This window comes from Buceros rhinoceros, unplaced genomic scaffold, assembly GCF_000710305.1.
Source record: "Buceros rhinoceros silvestris isolate BGI_N320 unplaced genomic scaffold, ASM71030v1 scaffold17336, whole genome shotgun sequence".
Taxonomy (NCBI): Eukaryota; Metazoa; Chordata; class Aves; order Bucerotiformes; family Bucerotidae; genus Buceros; species Buceros rhinoceros.
In genome coordinates, this window is record NW_010416059.1 from 50,980 (window position 1) to 71,016 (window position 20,037).

A 20,037-nucleotide genomic window follows, 5' to 3' on the forward strand; every position below is an offset into this window, starting at 1 on the left:
CACAGTAAAGTCATTGCTAAAAGAAAACAAAAAGTGTCCAATATAGTAATTTATTACCAGTCAGTGGGTTTCACGCACTAGGTTGTTTTACCCCTGCAGTGGTCAGAGAAAGCAAAAAGGTACTCTAACACTTAACTGAAAATGGATGCCCTGCTGCTATCAGAGATGCATGGTGGTCAAATGATTGCCTGTGCCATTAGCTTGGTAATGTTTTCTCTATTGTAAACTCAGCTCCCCATGTTCTTCCTGTGCACCAGCTGCAGATTGAAGGCTTTCTCGTTTGTCTTCTATTTGCGCTGCCAATCATCAAGCTGCTGTCCACCAAGCACATTTCAAGGAGGCAATTTTTTTTACTCCTATTGACTACCATCTCTAGCAACCGAGGGCTCAGAGGATTTAGAAATTAATTTCATGCTTTAATTTACACTGTGCCATCCATTTTGTGTGTTGTTTATGTATTTATTTTGAGACAATTCCTTGAGACAATTACAGGTTTCCTATTTTGCAAAACTATGCATGAGAGCACCTGCAAACATGTCCCCCAAACATGGTTCTTTCTGCTATGTTATTTGTAATGCTGCTGTTTTCTTTAAAAAGGTTAAAGAGAAAGAGAGTCTGTGCAAGTAAAGACACTTACTAACATACTCTGTATAACAAAAAAAGCCTCGCAAACCCAAACCAAACACAATTATTACTTCCTACCATCAAGGGTAAAGCATTGTGGAGAATGGAGTGGAGCTGTCATTGGCAAAATAATTTAACGGGTAAGACCCCCTAGATGTGGTAGCCATGCTTCAGGTAAAACAGTTCTTCCAGCTCTGAAGTACAAATATAAGAGATGGGGTAGGAGTAGCTAAATAACTTTGAAAAGCAGTTATGTAACGTGCTTAATTTTTGTGAGCCTAGAGCAAGACCGGTGAAGGTATGCGATTCTGAGAAAAGTTATCTGAACTTCCACTGACATCCCAGTGCCTGACGTGACCGAGACACAGAAAATTCTTAGCCCTCAATACATTTGTATTGGCACATGCTCGTTTCCCACCCTCCTCTTTAATTTCTGTAAACTGAGGTTCTTCACATTTTAGCTTTTAAACAAATAATCCTATTTATTGTAAATGTTATTGATTGTCACAGAGGTATTGAAGGAAGCAGTTCACACATGCAAATGCTCTTTAAAGTGTCTGTCGTCTTTGCAGTGTAATTCAAGGATAGATTACAAAGACATGACAAAAATGTAAATTTCATTGAAAGAAACATTGATACTGTATTCTCAAACTTCATTGTGATAATTTAGAAATTGTATCAAGAATCTTCTAAAAGACTATAAGACAGAGTAATTTTAATGATTCCATATTGCGTTTTTCCTAAAAATACTTGTTTGAAAGGGCAAAGTACCTGTACTTTGCTCACAGTATGTCTTCATTGAATACACATAAACAGACACTAGGATGGTTGTATTTTATTGATTAAATTAGCAGATTTCTTTATCGTAAGTATATTTAATAACAAATTACTCTTTAAAAGAGGAAGTCATGCTTATCTGACAGACTTTTATCATGTACTTACTGGGTTGTATTGGGCCTGTATTGAAAGCTGATAGTCTAATGACTATTAAAACAAAAGTATAAATCTGCCAAAAAAGCTCAGACAACTAAGAAATTGAAAAAACCACCTCAAACAGTAGCAGTGCAGCTCCTGGTAATGAATCTTCCAGTTTCCTTTGAAAATACTTCAGTTAAGCTCACCCACACCCACCACTAACCCAAAGCTTAGTGGAATTTCACCTAAAAATAAGTTTTTAAATTTCTGTCTAATATTTTCTTGAACCCTTGCAGGCAGCAAGTAGTGTATAAAGGAGGGGACTGATCTTTTTTTTCTGATTTGTTTAGTGTTAGTGGATAAAAATATACTCTCTTAGGAGAAAGCTCAAAGGAACAATTTAACCCCTTGAATATTACATAATTAAAAAACTGATTAGAATGAGCAGAATAGCTCACATCTATGCTTTATACAGTATGATTCATTCTGGAGGCACTGGGGAACTTCCGGGGCAACTTTCTGTTGCTGTCGGCCTGTTATGTTTGGAATAAAGTGAGAGCACAGTGGATGAGAAAGCAAAAGTCTGTAAGAAAAAGTCACATTTAATACTTCAGGACTTGTTTTACGTAGAAGTTGGTACTACCCGCACTGTGAGAACTGAGCAGTTTCTTTTCAGTGGGATCAAAGTGACTTCTGGGTGTATTTTGAGTCTGGTTTGACTTCTGAAATCTACCATGTGGTTTTGTCACTTTATTTCCTTCATGTAAAATGAACATCAAGTCCATTCTTGTAAAATCTGTTTTTAGCACAAAACCCACAATAGAATGCATCTGGTGAAGAAAGCTGGTGTGTGGATAAAGTACCTATATATGAGGAGCTGAAACAGTGTGGGAGTCCCTGCCAGCTAATGGAAGTGTGTGTTTTAAGTGGAACGGTGTTCCTAGAACAAGTTGGATCCCAGTGGAAAAAGGCCTTCAGAGATGAAAAGGCAGCTAGGTAAAATAACACTTGAATTGTACTTGCCATTAAATTTTTATGTGGTATGTCTGTCTTAAGCCTGTTAAAGATAATGGCATGTGTTGATGCATTTGGGGGCCACAGCAAGGATAACTGCCTGCCTTCCCCTTCCCGTAGACAGGGGAAAAGTTTTCACTGGATGCTGGGGTAGTTTGGTAAAGATCCGTAAGAGAGAAGAGAAGAGGTAGAAGAACAGGCTTGTAAATAGCTTGTTAAATGGAGGAGCCACTAAGGACTTTGGGCTTGTCTAGTTTGGAAAAAAAGAGGTTGAGAAGTGACCTCATTGCTCTCTGCAGCTTCCTGAGGAAGGGGAGAGGGAGGTGCTGATCTCTTGTCCCTGGTATCCAGCAATAAGACACTAGGGATTGTTCACAGCTGCATCAGGGGATGTTTGGACTGGACCTTAGGAAGGATTTCTTTACCGAGAAGGATGGTTAAATACTGGAACAGGCTTTCTAGAGAGGTTGTTTATGCCCCAAGCCTGTCAGTGTTTGAGACGTGTCTCACGTTATGAGACATTTGGACAATGTGCTTCACATGCTTTAACATCTGGTCCGCCCTGCATTAGGCAGTTGGACTAGATGATCATTGTAGTTCCCTTCCAAGTGAAGTAGTCCGGTGTACTCTAGCACTTGTCCTGGCTCAAACATCTTCAGTTAGCAAACTAGGGAGTGTTACAGGGTGCCATGTGTGGAATATAACTTGCCATTTCAAAGTCTCCCTGAATCCTGCTCTTCCCTGGATGTAGAAAGCTAGTTCTGCTGTGGGTCAGTCAGAGGTGATGCTCAAGGGGTTCATGAGTCTCAGGATATAATTTTGAACTGTAGACAGATTTCTTGCTTTTTTAAAGCTTACAGGTAAAAACCTCATAGGAAGCCTTATCAAGCAATGCAGATCTTTCCAAGCAATAGAAATGTTCTACGTTCCAGTTGTTAAGCAGGCATGTTACCAGCACTCAAATGGCTTTATTTTGAACACAGGAGGTCTAACCCTCATTACTAAAGTATTCCGCTTCAAACAGGGATTTGTGAATTCTAAAAAAATTAAAAAAACACCTGAAAGATAAAGTGGGCTATTATAGTTTTGGATTTGGAAAGAGAGTCCCATGATAAGTGAGTCTGAATTGAGCAAAAATTGTCAGAAAGGGAGAAAAAGGGCATCTTCTCATTATTGAAACTTGCGTGCTGGCAACAGGGAGGCCTCAAACTTGGACTGTGTAATTTGTTATGGCTATTGTTATTAGCCTGTCTTTTGACACTGAGTTACTAAGCTCTTAATGTGTAAATTGTGAAGATAATGGCAAGATTAATCTGAATGTAGGAGGATTTATTATTGTGAAATAGTTCCAGAACTTCAGAAAAGGCACAATACAGAATGTAAATATCTGTTAATCTGCTTTTCAATATCCATCATCAAACGCTATTCCCAGCTCTCTAGTTCGTAGTTAGTTTTATGGGTTTCCTTCCATTTTCTGTCATCTTCTGTTACAGAGAGTAGCTTGTCCATATTTCCTAAATAGTGTTTTATGTCTGAAGCTTTAGATGTCCACCTTCTTTCACTGGAATGAAATGCCTATGGCAGAGCTAAGATAACTTGGTAGATGCTTTTAGGATCAATGTCAATAAGCTTTCATATTGCCAATAAACATTTATTGTGACTTCACGCAGTAGCATCACCAGATCCCTCAACAGATTGACATTGTCACAGTATTTTCCTTTGTTTGGATGGTGATTTTCCTAAAGGATTTTTAATGTTAACCAACTAAATAAAAATGTATTAGAAAATGAAAATGATAGGCCAAATAATAATAGCTTCTATTAGTGTCAAAGCTAGCTCGTGAATTTCAGTGTTTGCATTCCATAGGGTTCTCCCTATTATTCAGAAACAGCATAATTAAAGATTAAAGTAATCCTAGTGCTTAACTACAATGTATTATTTTTTTAAAAAAAAAAGGAAGGGAATAAAAAGAAAACCTGAACAAGCAGTTATAATCTCTTACTTATGACTCCCTGTGGAGATCTTTAAATAAGATTATTTATTTAGAGTGCATCCTCATCTGGTGGGAGCATCATTCTCTAAATAACAGAAAGGCTGATTATATTATTACCCAAAACTAAATAGTCAAATAACAGAGAGTCAGTTTTCTAACTTGCCTTATTTGTGACTCAAATATTAACAGTTTAAAAATAGCTAATCCTATAAAGCATAGTTTGTAATGTAAAAGGAGTTAGGTAAGGAGTGACCTCGAGAAAGATGAGCTAATCTACATTGTGTTCAAGGTAAAGCCAGCTGTTGCCCCCTTTATGTATTTCTAATTATCACAAGAAATTTAAAACTAACGTAGTGATCTGGAAGGTGTGTATAGCTTGTGATCACTTGTAGCGGTGAACTAGCTAGACTCAACATTGCGCTGATTGGGTATGCCTGTCCAGGACAGTAAAAACATACAAGTTTAAAGAAAAGGGCAAAAGCATCAATGAGGAATTTATATATACAGAGAGAATTTATTCTATATGGTGTATAGATATACTATTATATATATGAATATTAAACCAGTTAATACTGTATACTGGTATTAATAGTATGTATGAGTATTAGTAGTACGTATCAAAGATACGCCTTCAAGAGATGCCCTCGGATTCTGGTATAAGATGCTGTGTCACAATCTCATAACTTCACCATTGGAATGCTCCTCCCAGTACCTTCATGGGATGCTGCTTGGTGGTGCTTTCCTGAGGAAGAATGTAGTTGTTCTTCTACAAGATCTCCTGTAGTTTCCCTCTTGGAGTACAGAGCTTTGTCTTCATAATGGAAATTGAGTCAAGTATTCTTAAAGATTCAACTCTGTCATTTAGTTCAGTTTCTCATGTTTTGGTGGTTTTTTCATTTGCATGCAGAAGTAATAGGATTCTTGTTCCAAATTACAGTTGGATATTTTTCATGTTTTTTCCCCTCAGAAAATGTATTCTGAAATACCAGCAGTTTCATAAACTTGTCAGTGACATTAAAGTGTTTGGAGCAGGAGGTTTGATGAGAGGACCTACAGACATTCCTTGCTGTAAAAATGTTTGTGATTTCTTAGATTCTATATAACATTGCATTTCCTGTGGAAGAAAAAAATATTTTGAAAAATGCATACTTCCCGGAGTCAATATTTACAAAATATTTCTTTTTCTTGTTTGTTTAGAAGGAATTATTTCAGACTTCATTTTTTAGATGCAGCTAAAAATTAAAATTAAGGAGGAAAATAGGTTTTATTGAAACATTAAGATAATTTTAATACTTGAATATTTGTCCTTAACTGTCACTGGTAGCACTGTTATCACAGACTCTTCATTGGGTGGTACGTGGTTCACTCCTTTTATAATAAGAGGAGTAAGGAAGTAACAAAAGAGGATGATGTTCTGTCATGGCCCCACTAGTAAGGTTTTCGGCTTTCTGAAGCCTGGAAGCTGTGTCAATAAACTGTCATACTGGGAATACACAGGCGCAGAAAGTTGTACGGGAAGAAAGGATAGCAGGGAATGTTTTTATTCTGAATTTGCGGATGTGTAAGGCAGGAAATCCAGTCTTGTAAATGGATCTTGATTGGATTATGGGATCTGAGGTAACTTGCTGTGTTTCCTCTCCTTAGAAATTAGCTGGCGCAGAGGGCCAAGACAGAGCTTCTCTCCTGAAGTATTCATGGGAAACTGGGAGCGGGGGAAAAGCATGTATGGAATGTTTTCCATGTATAGAAATATCCCAAAGACTACAGTACAAATTTTGAGCTTTGCCCAGGACAGATTGGTTTTGATGAGCGTTTGCGTTGGCAAGTTTTGTGTTAGCTGCACAAGGAGCTGGTTTGTTCAGAGGCATCCCCTCCTCAGAAGTCTGTCACAGCATGGTATCTCTCCTATGCAAAGTGAAGGACACTGGCAAAATGAAAATTAATTATAATCCTAAAAGACGTAAACTTTTGTTCTTAATGATGTTTTATCATTCAAATAATGAAACTACAAGAATAAAACAGGTTAAAAATTTTTTTCTAGAGGATTTTGAACATTTCCTCAAGTTCTTCAGCTGACACTATTACAGTTCATCATAATTAGGTTACTGTTTAGGTCATAGTTTAATATCTCAGCCTAAAGTTGTGAGTAACTGTAACTGTTCTCAAATCTTAATTTCTGCCAGATTTTAGGAGAATTTGAAAACATTTTCTTTGGGTATTTATTAACAACAGTAATCAGACATGTTTATACCAGTGCTATGATCACATTTGTATGCGGAACCGATGCTCTGCAAATGAATTGCCATGAATGGCCTTTAAAGTTGGTGAAAAAATATGGGAAATTTAAAAAGATCTAGGTTGTAGAGAGGGTGGCACACGTGAAATCAAATGTTCACAGACACTGTAGTAGCTCTGTAGCCTTTTTCTATTATTTTCATCTAAGTTAATTGTGTAACTGTAGGTCTAATTACATGAGTTCTTTACTGTTGTTGATAATGTATGTGTGACTTATCTCAGAATTAAGAAACTTTAAAATGTTTTGAAATGGCAAAATGCATAGTCTTTATCTCAGGCATACATCAAATTGCTTCAAGGCATAAATATTCTCAAGGTCAGCAAGAATTTTACAGCATTGTAGGATTTAGTGTTTCCCTAGCTTTATTAAAAAAAATCAAACAAACCAACAAAACCCAACAAACAAAACCAACCAAACAAAACAAACCAAACCCAAAAGCTGTATTTGTTAAAACTTTCCTAAAAACCCTTCAACTTGTAATGAAACCTAGCAGAAGAAATGGAGTTTTGGCCTGGAGTTTTGGCAAAGAGGTAAGCAATCTGCAGAAGGGCATATTACATGCATGTGTCTCTGTGTATCTTAAACTATTTAGAAAACCCTTTTTTCTGACTAAATGGATAAATATAATTAAGTGAATGGAGTTAAAAGCTCTGGAATAGTCCATGTGCAATTCTATGTTGGTATCTTGGAAATTACAAAATAGTGTGGATTTGTATTTGGACACTTAGTATTTATCTTTCAGTTAACTGATAGCAGACGCATCCGGCAGCCCTTTACTATTTTACCAGTTAAGACAAAATGGAACAGTGCGAACTTTCACGTTCTCCTATTTGATCTGCAAAACCTTGAGGAACTTCTGCTGTCATCTCAACTCAGTGGATTAAAGCCATCAAATTCATTCCACGACTATGATACTCTAGAAAGAGCCAAAAGTACTATTGAGAAAAGGGTACTGACATCAAAAAGAAAGAAAGCTACTGGCTCCGTACCTCCAGTGGCTGGGCGGGCAGATACTGCTTGTTCAAACCAAGTCTATAGGGATAATAACACAGCTAAGCCTTTGGAAGAAAGTGGGGGGATGAAAAGGCAGAAAAAAATGAAGAGTTCAAGAAAGATTAGAATGCAGCCATCAGGAAACATCGATGTGAACGTCACCACTGATACAGCTAAACTGCTTTTGTCATGTCTCTTACCCTGGGGTGTAGATAAAGAAATAGACAATCTTTGTGTTGGACACTTGGCTATCTTGAGGCTTTCTTGCCCTGTTTCCTTTGGACTTGTGTCAGATGAAAACCACCTATCACTAATGTTGCCGGGATGGAAATGTACGGATTGTGGTGTGCTAGAAGAACATGGAGTAGTCAACTTGTTTTCAAGAAGAGTGCTTGATTTATCAAAGAAGTACCTTGCTGCAACTGAGGAACAAACTGGAAAGAAGGAAGGACCCAAGAATAATGTTTATGGAACAAAGGGATTGGAAACAGTATTCTTCTTACTTAGCAGAATGGCTTTAATCAACAGGATAATTAGCATACCTTCAGTCGCAGGAGAAATTGAAAGGTAAGAACCTGTTCATTATGAGTCTCCTCTTCCTTTATGGTGGTTAAAAATTTGAGGAAAATAGGAATCATGCACTTTTCTTAAATGGACTTTTGCAACAGAATTTACATTCTTTCTCTAAAGCTTTTTCATAGGATGTTCTTTGAACAGGAGGAGATCAGGATAAAGTTAAGTATTTTTGTTCATTTGCTTAGCGGTTGAGAGCTGGTACAAGAATTTTTTTCAAAAGAACAGGAACTTGAATTGTCCAGCTTCACACCCTGTTTTTCCAGCGAATCACTCTTCCCCTCTCAGTTTAATCAAGGTAGAATGATGAGGTGTCTTCAGGTGAATTGAGATGTGTATTAAGCATGTTTGTGCTATTTTAACTTCCATTCTCTGTAAGCAATATAATTCCTCTACCAAGAAATCCTTGGCTTCACAGGTAAATAAAATATGAGAGACAAGAACAGTTTGTCCGAGTTACACTATCTGAAGTACAACCCCCCCAGTAATAATGGCAGCACCTACTGGGAATTAATGCACCTTCAGCCCTTATGTAGTGAGAACAATCCCAAATAACATTTATGTTACTGAAAACAAATGTATTGACTAAATGTTTTTTCAGCATTAAAGGAAAAAATAGCATGCTCAACGTTATTTGACTGAGCCAAATAGAGCATACTAATCAGGCAGTGGATATTGTCCACAGCCTGTTGTTGTTCAGCAAACCTAGGTTGCTCGGTCTTTAGCATTTTAGGGACAATTAACTTCAGTGTTGGCGATGCTATGGCCCAGAGGCAGGAAGGGGGACAAAATTTATTGATCCTGATGCTGCAGCTATCAGTGTGTCTTCTACAAAGCTCTAGGCATTCAGCACATCTCAAGAGAGATGCACCATCCTGCAGGACAAACACGTGTTTCTCAGTTCGTTTTACTGCTTATCACATTGCCTCCTGGTACTCATCAGAAGCTCTTACATGAAAAGTTGTTTCCAGGATTCCAGCTTGAATATTAATTCGTTTGCATGCACAAAAGGACTTTATATTTGCATTCTGGCTTTGGAGCATACCTCCCATAAAGTTATAAGCATTAAAGTTGTTGCAAGGAAAGAAAGAGTTTTCCCGAAGGAAATGTAAAGTCATTAAAACTACCATCTCTTTTAGACATAAGTGAATTTTTGTACAAAAGAAAGGAAAATTGCCATGAATTTTGGTTTCATAACAAAATTCATAACAAAACCTACCTTAAGATATAACATTTTTGTAAGCATGTTCAAGTTTTGCTTAATAGTTTCATATTTTAGTCCACAGAAATCAGAACCCATACACGACAAATGGCGGAATATAGAAGCAGTAACACTTTCATTTCCCAGTTTTTATGGAGGGTTACCAAGCAGTAAGTATGTGGAGAAGTGCAATATTAGCTTTTAAGTGTTATTTCCTGCATGCATGTTGTTGCTAAAATACATCATTAACTTAAAGTTCTGTAACTTCAAGCAGGTCCGTTTTGCAAATACAGAGACTGTTGTTTTCTTCTGCAAGTGATACTTGAAGAAGCACATCAACAAAATGTTGACTGTTAAGTAATACTGGAATCAAGGATATTTTTTCTCTGATGGCAAAACATTCAGCTGAGTTTCTAAAGACATTTTCTACTAATCTGAAAAACAGAAATTTTGTAAGACACAAACAATGTTGTCTTCCCCCTCACCCATCTCCCTCATCAGCATTAGACACCTGCCCAATAATATATACAGTCCTTCAAGCAAGCTGTTGCCTTAGGAATTCGAGTCATCTCGAGGGTTCAATAATGCCCTCAGCCTCTTGGCTGAGGGGGGAATGAAGTCATCTCTTCACGCTGATGTCCCATAGGTGATGGTTTTGCAAGCCGGTCGAAGTATATGTTTACAGTGTGCAGCTAACTAAAGAACGCTTAAATAAAAACCTGAGCAGAATATGGGTATTTATCAGTATACGTTACCTAACAAATACAGTGTTCCTGGTGTAGACCAAGCCTTGTCTAGGCTGATAACACAAATTCTTTCAAGTCAAATCTTGACCCTCTGCTATGTAAATAAGCCTTAATATCCCCCTGAAGGTCTGAGCGTACCTTTCCTTCTCTCTTATATGCACCCTAAGTGTAGAACTTGGGGTGACAGCAGAAATGCCTTTTGGAAGAAAGGCGGAACATAAAATCACATGACAGCAGAAAATAAGTAGATAAAAGGTATGGGAATGGTGTAGAGATGACTAAAATGTTCGTGGACATAATAGCTTTACTGAGTGACCTGAAACTTCTAAGGTAATCTATCTCATATCCCATTTCTCCTAGTTCACAGAATTGTTTGGTAAAGAAACAAACGTTCAAATAGTTTTATAATTTACATAGTAAAGTCCATAGTTAAGTAGTCAGAAAAAAAATCAGAAAATATTCTCAATATCTTTAGAAAATTATGATGAAAACATACTCTGTGGGCTATCAGACCTCTTTTTAAAATAAAAAACCCAGAAGATTACTCTGGTTTAGGATAAGAATAAATGTTCAAACAATATGTTGTCTGAACACTTTGTGCTTGTTGCACCAGAAGAAAGCGTATTCGACGAAATTACACTTTTTCAGATCTTTTCAGGTATGTTGCTGCAGTGAAACATTAAAAATGTTAAATATATTTCTACTTGTGAACTTATCAGTTCGTAAATCATGTATGTGTTTTTCAGGTAAAAGTAGATACCATTCCCCAGACTTTGGGACTGTTTCACTGCTGAAACTCGTCTGTTGTTGGAGTGACCAATCTGTAAAGGTAGGAAATAGCCTGTGTCAGTTGTTGCAATGTAATTCTTAAGTAGCATTGAATGTAATTTAGTGTTTGGAATCTGTAACATGACGTAACAGCTATGGATTTATGGTGAAATTATTACGTAAATTGTGCCACCGAGATCTGTGAAAAGCAGATTATTATTTCAGTATGAAGTCTGCTACCCGTTAAACTATTTTGCCTTAATGTACGTGTTTACGTATAGGAAAGTAACTGTCCTGCTAGTCTGAAATCTAGGTGATCTTGTTCATAGCGTATGTTTAAAAAATGAGTTACCTACTCTAACAACCAGGTGTAACTTACATTATAAAAACCATTTTATGCTCTAGGAGAATATATGCCAAAGTAAAGGTAGTGTATTATTACAGAAGAAACAGAAAATGTTTTCTTCAAGGGATAAATAATTAATCCCAAGTCGTTACTTATTAGAACACTTTTCAAGAATGGCTTAGAAAAGTTATGGGTTCCCAGGTCAGGTGAGGCTCATGCCTATCGTTAACGTAGAATCTGATGTCTTGGGAGATAAATGCCTGTTTCTTGAGAAGTGACAGGCAATTGTGAGATGGTGTGAACGGTGAGTTCTAGAGACCATTTTTCATTTCGGAAATACACATTTAAATTTGTGTGGTTACTTGAGTGAGTTAATGTTTAGGAGTGCAAAACTGAAGGCGATGTACTGTGACCACAAGGGATTTTACTCCAGAAAAGAGAAATGCCTATTACAAGTTTATTTTACAAAGTTACTTCTAGAATTGAATGCAATTCTGTGCAGCATTTCAGGTGTGAAGAACGTTTTCCAGCGCTGAGGTGTGCAGGGGTACTGCAGTGATAGTCCCCTATTCTGTGAGACAAACAGGGATATTTCTGCAAATTTTCACATTCAGTTGAATTCAGCATTTTTATCTTGAGCTTATCAGTTATAATATCCTGATGCTCCACACATCTCCCATATTGTTTCAGTATTCTTCTTCCCTCACAAACTGTTCCCATTTCTCTTACAATAACATTTTTTTTCCTTTTTGATTCCTTCCAATAAAAAAATCAAATACAAGACCTCAGTTTCAATAGCTCCAATCATCATGTGAACTCCATATAATCCTTTGCTGACCTGATCAGCCACTGAAACTCTACAGAGCTGTACAGCCATGAAACCTGGGTTGGAGCATAGCTGATTACGTGAGATCTGTGTATTCATACTTCCCAGTGAATGTGGTGACCGACCAGTCTGTACAATGATGATGTTCTTATCTATTACAGGAGGCTAATGTGCAGGAAGATAAGGCATGGAATAAGCTGTCTCACACTTTTTTGATCTGAAAAGGCTTTGAATTTGCAACAACGAAATTGTCAAATACTGGCAAATGCCATGCTATCAATGCTTCTCCAGTTTCAGCATTATTCAGGCACATCTTTGTAGTTGCAATAAACTTTAACATGCTTCACAGTGTAGAATTTGGGTTGCTGGCAGCCAAATGGCTGTAAACATTTTAATGTTCAAAATAATTTGTGATGTTGGCAGTAGGTTGTGGGTATTCAGCCACCGATAATTTACACAAATTACACTTTTTGTAGGCAGTAAGGTGGCTTTCTTCAACCTTTCTTTGTATAAACACAGATTTATGGAAAAGTCATTAAACCTGAGCAGTCTGATTAAGCACTCGTGTACCTTTACCCAAAACATCCCTATTTACCATGCTTATTACTTTTTTATTCTTATCTTCAGTGGTGGATACTGACTCTCAGACATGACCCCATGGACTTGCCATTTATCGATTCTTCATCTCCTTACAGTGCTGCTACAGCTTCTGTGCAAACAAGGAAACTGAAAAACCCTGCTGCAAATGATTGATCAGGGGTCTACTGACTTGTTGAAGTGCTGAGGGAGGTCTTTGTCTTAAATTTTAAAAAGGCATTATATTTTACAAATATTTTTCTAGGATTTTTTTTCCCCAGATGATTTTAAAGGAATGGCCATCTTCATGCATTTTGTTGATCTTTCAGATAAAATATAGCTGTTTTTTGTTGCCACGTTCCCGTCCCACCCAGAAATTACTTAAGCATTCTTGTCTTTTCAGATAGATGTAAAAAAAAAAAAAAAAAGCTTGCCCTGAAACACTTAATGAGGTAACAGGGGTTACATTTCTGCCCTTAACTGTCCTTACTCTATATTTAAAATAACCCGCTCCTCAGTTGTATCTGTGACAGGTGTTTATTTATATTTTTTCTAAACAATAATGATAGGTTATTGCAGCTTCATGGAACCTTTCTGGCTGAAAAGGTGCACTTAAAAAAATTTATGAGAATAGTCAAAATGCAGTGCACTCAATATGTTTTGCTTGTTGTTGCCTCTAGCAGATAATAATAATTTTTTTCTCACCAGATGTATTTCTTTGATAATTATTTCCTTGCTCTTTTTAGCTCCTTAGTCTTCAAATGATAGATGTTGAAATGCCTTCTACCTATATCTTTATTGAAGCATTTCAAGATGAAGAATATGGTAGGAAATAATTTGCTTTTTTTTTTCCTGCTCTAAGATCTTTTTAAATCTCATGGCTGAAGTTAGTTCTTTTTAGGCTGTCTTTCCTTAAGACAGAATTCCTTTGTTTCTTCACAAAATTATTATAGGCCAAGTAAGCTTCCTTCTACAATATTTCTTAGCTAGACAACCATTAGTAAAACAGTAAACAATCCTGTCTCCCGAGCAGCTCTCTATTTTTGGTGCTAATCTCAGCAAACACATTCAATATTAAACATGGCAGTGAGCTTTACATGAAACTTTAACAGGTTAGTCAGTAGTTCTGCCAGCAAAATGTTCAGCGCACAGTCTCCACATCTGCGGTGAAGGGTTTTAGTGTCATGACAAACGTGAGCAGTCTGTCATGCTCACAAGGTGCCCATCAGTCTGTGGGGCTTCAGCAGTTTTTCTGCTCGGTGTGGCAGTATCGGGGCTCTGTGTGTGACACACCTGTGTAGAAGTAACGGCGCTCTGTCAGATTCATTACTAACGCCTTTGCTGTCAGCAGCAGTCCTACATCTGCTCCTCCTAGTTGTGAGTTACCTGGACGTGAGTCAGCTCTAACCTCGGAACGGTCCTGTTATAGAGTGCCCAAGTAATAAGACCTGGTTAGAACTTGGGTGTATTAATTCAGGAGCATCATCAGCAATACAATTTATACAGCTTCAGCGTACAACATTTAGGTCCTGATTTGGAAGCCCTGGCATCCAAATACTGTTGTTGCAGTATTCCTCTTCTGTACAATAAAATTTGTATCCTTTATTCTCAGGTAGCTGCTTAGTTAGCACAGTCTCCCCTTAGGAGAACTGTTGAAGCCATATTTAGATCTCTGACATAATCATCTGCATGAGGAATGTAGCTGATTTAGCCTCCCTGTTTTATTGGTGGAAAAAGGGAGATGCTCTGGAGGGACTATTGAGATTTTTGGGAAAAAGAAACATCTCAGGACTTTATCATCTTTTTCTATTGATTCCTGCAGCACACCTGTGGCTTTTTCATTTCAGTTACTTCATTTCATTAATATCTAAAACACAATGGGATGAATATGAGACGTGTTACAAAGGACTTTACCTTCAAAAATAAACCACTTCATGTTGAGGCAATTGGTGAGAGTAGTACTGGTAAGTTAGTACCTTTACTGAGCCCAAGCTTAGAGTAGTTTCTCTAAAAATCTCTGAATTCATTTGTTCTTACGACGTTTGACTCTACCTGAAGTCAGCTGACTTCAGTATAAGCATCTAGACAGCTCCCCTGACAGTTAATATCCAGAATTAGAGGAAAGCAGACTGGATAATACAAGGTTGATGTTTTGATCTGTATTTTTTGCTCCCCAATGTCACTTTTATGGAGGCATCTGGGAGGCAGTCTGTGCAAGGCTCAGCCCTGTAGAGGTTATGGCCTGAGCAATAACAAGGAGTGATGTCTATTGACTTCTCAGACCCACTCGTTATAAAGAGAAGAGTAATCTTTGCAAGTCGTTGATAAAGCGCAGAGAGGAAATCCAGCGTAACTTTGTATAGTACGTAACAGCTTGCCTCAACTTCTGTTCAGTTGTCGTCTTGCTCTCTAGTTTTACTGCTGCAGAATCAATTACCTCAATATTTGTATTTACAGATGGATGTTTACTATTTATACTTTCTCAGGCATAGAAGCAGCATAATTTCTATAATATGTCACAATCCTAACTGAAAAGCAGTATTTGCAACAGTGCTTTCAATTATGGGGGGAAAAGAGTGAACAAGAAGACAGCCAATGTATACGTAATCCAGAAGGAGACTAAAGATGAAATGGAAGCTATCAAAGAAAATGAGTGGCGCTCCTGTAGATTTGTGTTAGAAACAGGAAAAAAATCTGGAGATTCTTAAACTTGGTGATGTTGATAGATGAGGTATATGGATAGGCAGTGAGAGGACAAAACTAAACATACGAAACCACACTGAGCAATATGGAAATGCACATTCCACAGGGATAGACAAATGGCATGCAGAGACATGCAGGTGCCTCTAAAATGTTGTGTTGTGCTATTTGTCACAGCCTTTTATTTCATTTTAAGATGTTAAAGGAAATTACATGTTACTAAGGCTGCCTGGCTGGCATACACAGCAACGGTGCAGATAGTGTCTGATCCAGATCAGCGTCAGGTTCTTAGCAGATCAGAACAGCATGAAAAACACATGTGCAATTCCTTTGTGTACCTCTGTAAATATTTTTTTTACAAAAATTTTCCCAGGATAATGACAACATGTCTGTGTTTTCTTCTCTTTCTTAATCACTGTAGATATATTGTAAGCATCTGTAATCCCCAGAGCTCAGGGTTGTATGGAGGTGAGGATTTGGAAACTGCCTTTGGTTTCCCCTGTAAAATAAAGTGCTATTATAACAAGATAAAGGTTTGTGCTATGTTAAGGCACCTCGGGCTGGGTTCACTGGCTGTGAACTTTCACGCTGTGGACCTGACTGAGGCATACTTGTCTACAATAAAGGATATTGTCACAAAGGACACGTACAGCCTTTGTTCTACTTGATGATTTGAATTTACAAGGGCAGCTAGAAATGTGATTGAGGACAGCCCGCAAATTCACTGTTCTGTTAGTGAGGTGAAACTGTCTCTCTTGCAGGCAGTTTGAGGGAGCCTGCATAACAACTTCATATTAAACTTAAATAACTTTTAATGGATTGTTTATAATATAAATATATAAACATTTAAACTTTAAATACTCATACTCAGTTTTAATTCATATTTAAGTTGAGGTGGACTATGCTGTCCTGGAAACTTTAGATTCTCTGTCTTTCAGAAAATTTCTGGTACTTGAGAATGAATACCTTCCTGAGGGGGGGAAATTGTATTTCTTTTCTGAATGAAATAGCAAATGAAGGGAAGGTATGGATGCTGCTATTGTGCATCATGCTGAAATTTAGACTAAGTAAGGATTGCAAAATTTGTGTCCACTGTGTAAGGTTTTCCTGTGCTTAACTTTCTGAGTTCTCCTGGGGCTCCTCTGCTAAAGTAAAGAGAAGAAAAGTAGTAACTCTCCCCACAGCATTGTCTTAACCCCCATATGTGGTGCATCAGCTATCGCAAGTGCCATTTTATAGGCTGTTTGTAATTCCAGCAGATGTTCCTTTTGGATAAGAGGAGTTTGAGGAATGGTATTTCTCTGTGTTAGGCAAAAAAATGCAATACTACTAACTTTGAGCTAGAGGAATAGAGGACCACCACTAATAATGAAACATTCTTTAAGTTTTTCAGAAAGAGATTGGACACCTTAAGTCTAAAAAAGTCAAAATACAAGGTCCTTTTTCAGGCTATGAAGTATTTTTGCACACATCATAGAAAAAATGATTTCATATTAGCTGTTATTGCCATGTCACTTTACGAATGTATATTGTCATGACATCTCGAAATCAAGGAGGCGGTAGGCAACTGACTCCAGTTTTGAGATTAAAGAAAGCAAGTGTTTAATTAGTGGGAAGCAGTCACAACTGACAACTTGCACCATTTTATTGCTATCTAGTTCACATGTATCTCTCTCCATGTATAGAAACAGATGATTATCACTGTCTGAAAGATACTGATGTGTCGACTTTTGAAATGACAGTCACTGGAACTGTTTTAAAGTTTTGTAGTAGTTATGTAAAATTGTCAATGCTTAGATAAATAATTGAAGTACCGATAACATCCTATAATAATTTGCATTTGCAACAGATGATTGAGGCAATGCAAGCGGTGCTGCTGGCAGAAGTTCAGAGGTCGGTGGATACTTGGAGAAAAACGGCGATCTGCAGAGGGCCACTGGCTGTAGTAGAGAATGGAAATGGTAAGTTGCAGACACTGCCAAAGACGGAGGAGAGGCCTTGCAATACATTAAAAAAATCTTTCTTTGCCATGTAGGTGGAAAGTTATTGGTATATTCTTTTAGAAGAACTTTCTCTAGTACTCAGAACAAGTTAGGAGTATGAGTTCATAATGCATTATTTCAGTGTAAGACAAGCCAAAAGGCCCATTTCTGACCTTATCGGCTATGAGTTTTCTCATATGATTGTCAGGGAGTTAAAGGACCTTCACAGTCTCTCATCATCTCTGAATATAAAAGAAAAGGTAGAGTTTCTTTGATTGTATGATAATTTTGGTATTGTAAATACATTTGCAAATAAAGGAAGTGTGTTTGAAATAGAATCAGTAAATCATGTTAACAAAAGTTTTACTAATCCGTTATTTAAATAACAGCAGAACTTATGCAGCGCTAAAAATTAATTACTCAAATTTTATAACTTCATAATGTAATACAGAATTATTTTTCTTTTAGAAATAGCATCGCTGCAAGGAGATGCATTTTACAATTAGGTCATTTCATTTTGAAGAAGCTTGCTCTTTGCAACTTTACAATGGTGCTAATGTTCGTGGTAAAAAAGATGGAACCGGAATTTATGTTACGAAGTTATACTCTTTGGGGTTTTTTAGCCTATTAGCTAAGTCTTAAAATTGTGACCTACATTTTAGATCCAATCTTGTGAGTGAGCCTTCTCTTGGGAAACTAATTTATAATCTCGTTGAGTGTTTGTCTGTCATGAAAATTTGTTACCAATCTGCTTGTTCCAGGATACTAAAAATGATCGGTGATACTTGCTTCAGGACACGATGCAAGACCTTGTCTCTATACTTGGAAGTGTTTGAATATAGTGAAACTCAAAGCACTTTGAATAATTGTCATAGGAGTTTATATTTTACTCTGAAGATTGCTTTGAATCATTTTATTTTTATGTGGTTTGAGACAAGGTGTGCTGTAACTAAAACATCCCCAGCTGTAAAGTTCATATATGAATTTACTTTCAAATTTCCTGAAATTTCAGTGTGTATTTTAATGTGGTGTTTTGAGACTAATTGCAAGTTGCAATTGCAGATATCTGCAAATTCCAAATGTCTTTAGGTCTTCGGGTTTTTTCAAACCAACCTATATTAGATGAAAACATGTTTCTGTTTTATATGAAGAGTGCTGGAATGATTACAGGAGTCTAGTAGTCAACTGTTGTTCTGTTGTAATTAAGACTCACATGTTACGAATTCAGGAGACATCGGCTTTCCATTCTGAAAGGAGGATTTGGTTTTCTGTATGTCCAGTAAAAGATTTTGTTCTCAATCCTATTATTTGAAGGTTATTCAACAAACTAGAAAATTACTTTGCTAGAATGTGCGTGGTGTTTATATGCATTTATACTGGCTGGGATGTTTTTTTCATACTTCATGATCTGAACTACCTAAATATGTCCTGTAGAGCAGAGAGGATTTTTGCCAGAGAAAACATGCCAGAGAAAGGGTGAACTGTGTTCTGTCCTGGTATGTTCTCTCTTTGTTGCTAGAAGGAAATATAAATGCAAACAGTTGCAATTTCTTCATTAATGCCTGAGATAATAATTTTGGACCCATTTAAAATGTATTAATAGCAATCTTATCTCTGAATTCTGCAAGCCTAGCTTCACTTCTTCAACCAAGCTGAGGGTTTTTACAACCTAACTTTTTTATATTCATCATAATTCTGAAAAAGTATACTGCACTTTATCCCGCCTCCCTTTTTTCCTAAACACTGATAATCTCCGGTTAATGCTATCCTTTAACAGCTTGTCAATGAGGTATTATTTTCCGCTGCCATGTGAGTCAGAGGCAGTGATTTTTAAAATGCTAAAAATCTATTTATCTAATTTTATTTGCATAGGCTACAAGGAACTAAATTTCTTGGTATTTGTCAATCATTTTTCATTTGTAGTATTTGATTTATGACATACCTAGTTCATACCCAGCCGTGTGCAGAACTTCTTTGATGGTAGAAAAAATGGTGATAAATACCACTGTTCGTATTCAATAGCCCAGTCATTGGGCACAAAGAAATTGGATAGTCCCTCCTGTAGTTGATTTGAATCTTCCTCAGCAGTAATTATCTGCTGATCCATAAGGCATTCTGCAGTGAGTCATCTACAGAAATTGTGTCACTTCTCCTGGAATTCTCAAAATATTTGCCAGGGTAGGAGTTAGAAATTGGATTCTCTCACCTTCAGTTGTTTTGTGTGTGGGACTGTGACCTCCTTTTAGCTGCTGCACTGAATCCATTTCCTAGGTGCCATCCTTGGATGTCTATTTCTTTTAATGCATAGGGAGCCAAAACTGTCTTACACTGAAACAGTGTTGTAGCATACAAGTTCTTCTGGAATTGTGTGCCTCAGCTTTTGTGAAGAACTGGATTTATTTACCTTTTAAGAAAATTCAGAAAATGTGTTTAAGATGTTTATTAAGATAGAAAATTAACTGGTGTCTATGATATTCCAGGAAT

At 37.1% G+C, this 20,037-nt stretch overlaps 1 protein-coding gene across 1 annotated transcript in view; it reads left to right on the forward strand.

Moving 5' to 3' along the window:
• Nucleotides 1-20,037, forward strand: part of WDR72 (WD repeat domain 72) — a 95,664-nt gene that overhangs the window by 40,476 nt on the left and 35,151 nt on the right. Inside the window, 4 exon segments of the mRNA XM_010137671.1 lie at nt 7,585-8,402; nt 9,688-9,779; nt 11,102-11,184; nt 17,421-17,602. Of these exon segments, the coding sequence (XP_010135973.1) occupies nt 7,585-8,402; nt 9,688-9,779; nt 11,102-11,184; nt 17,421-17,602 (1,175 nt within the window).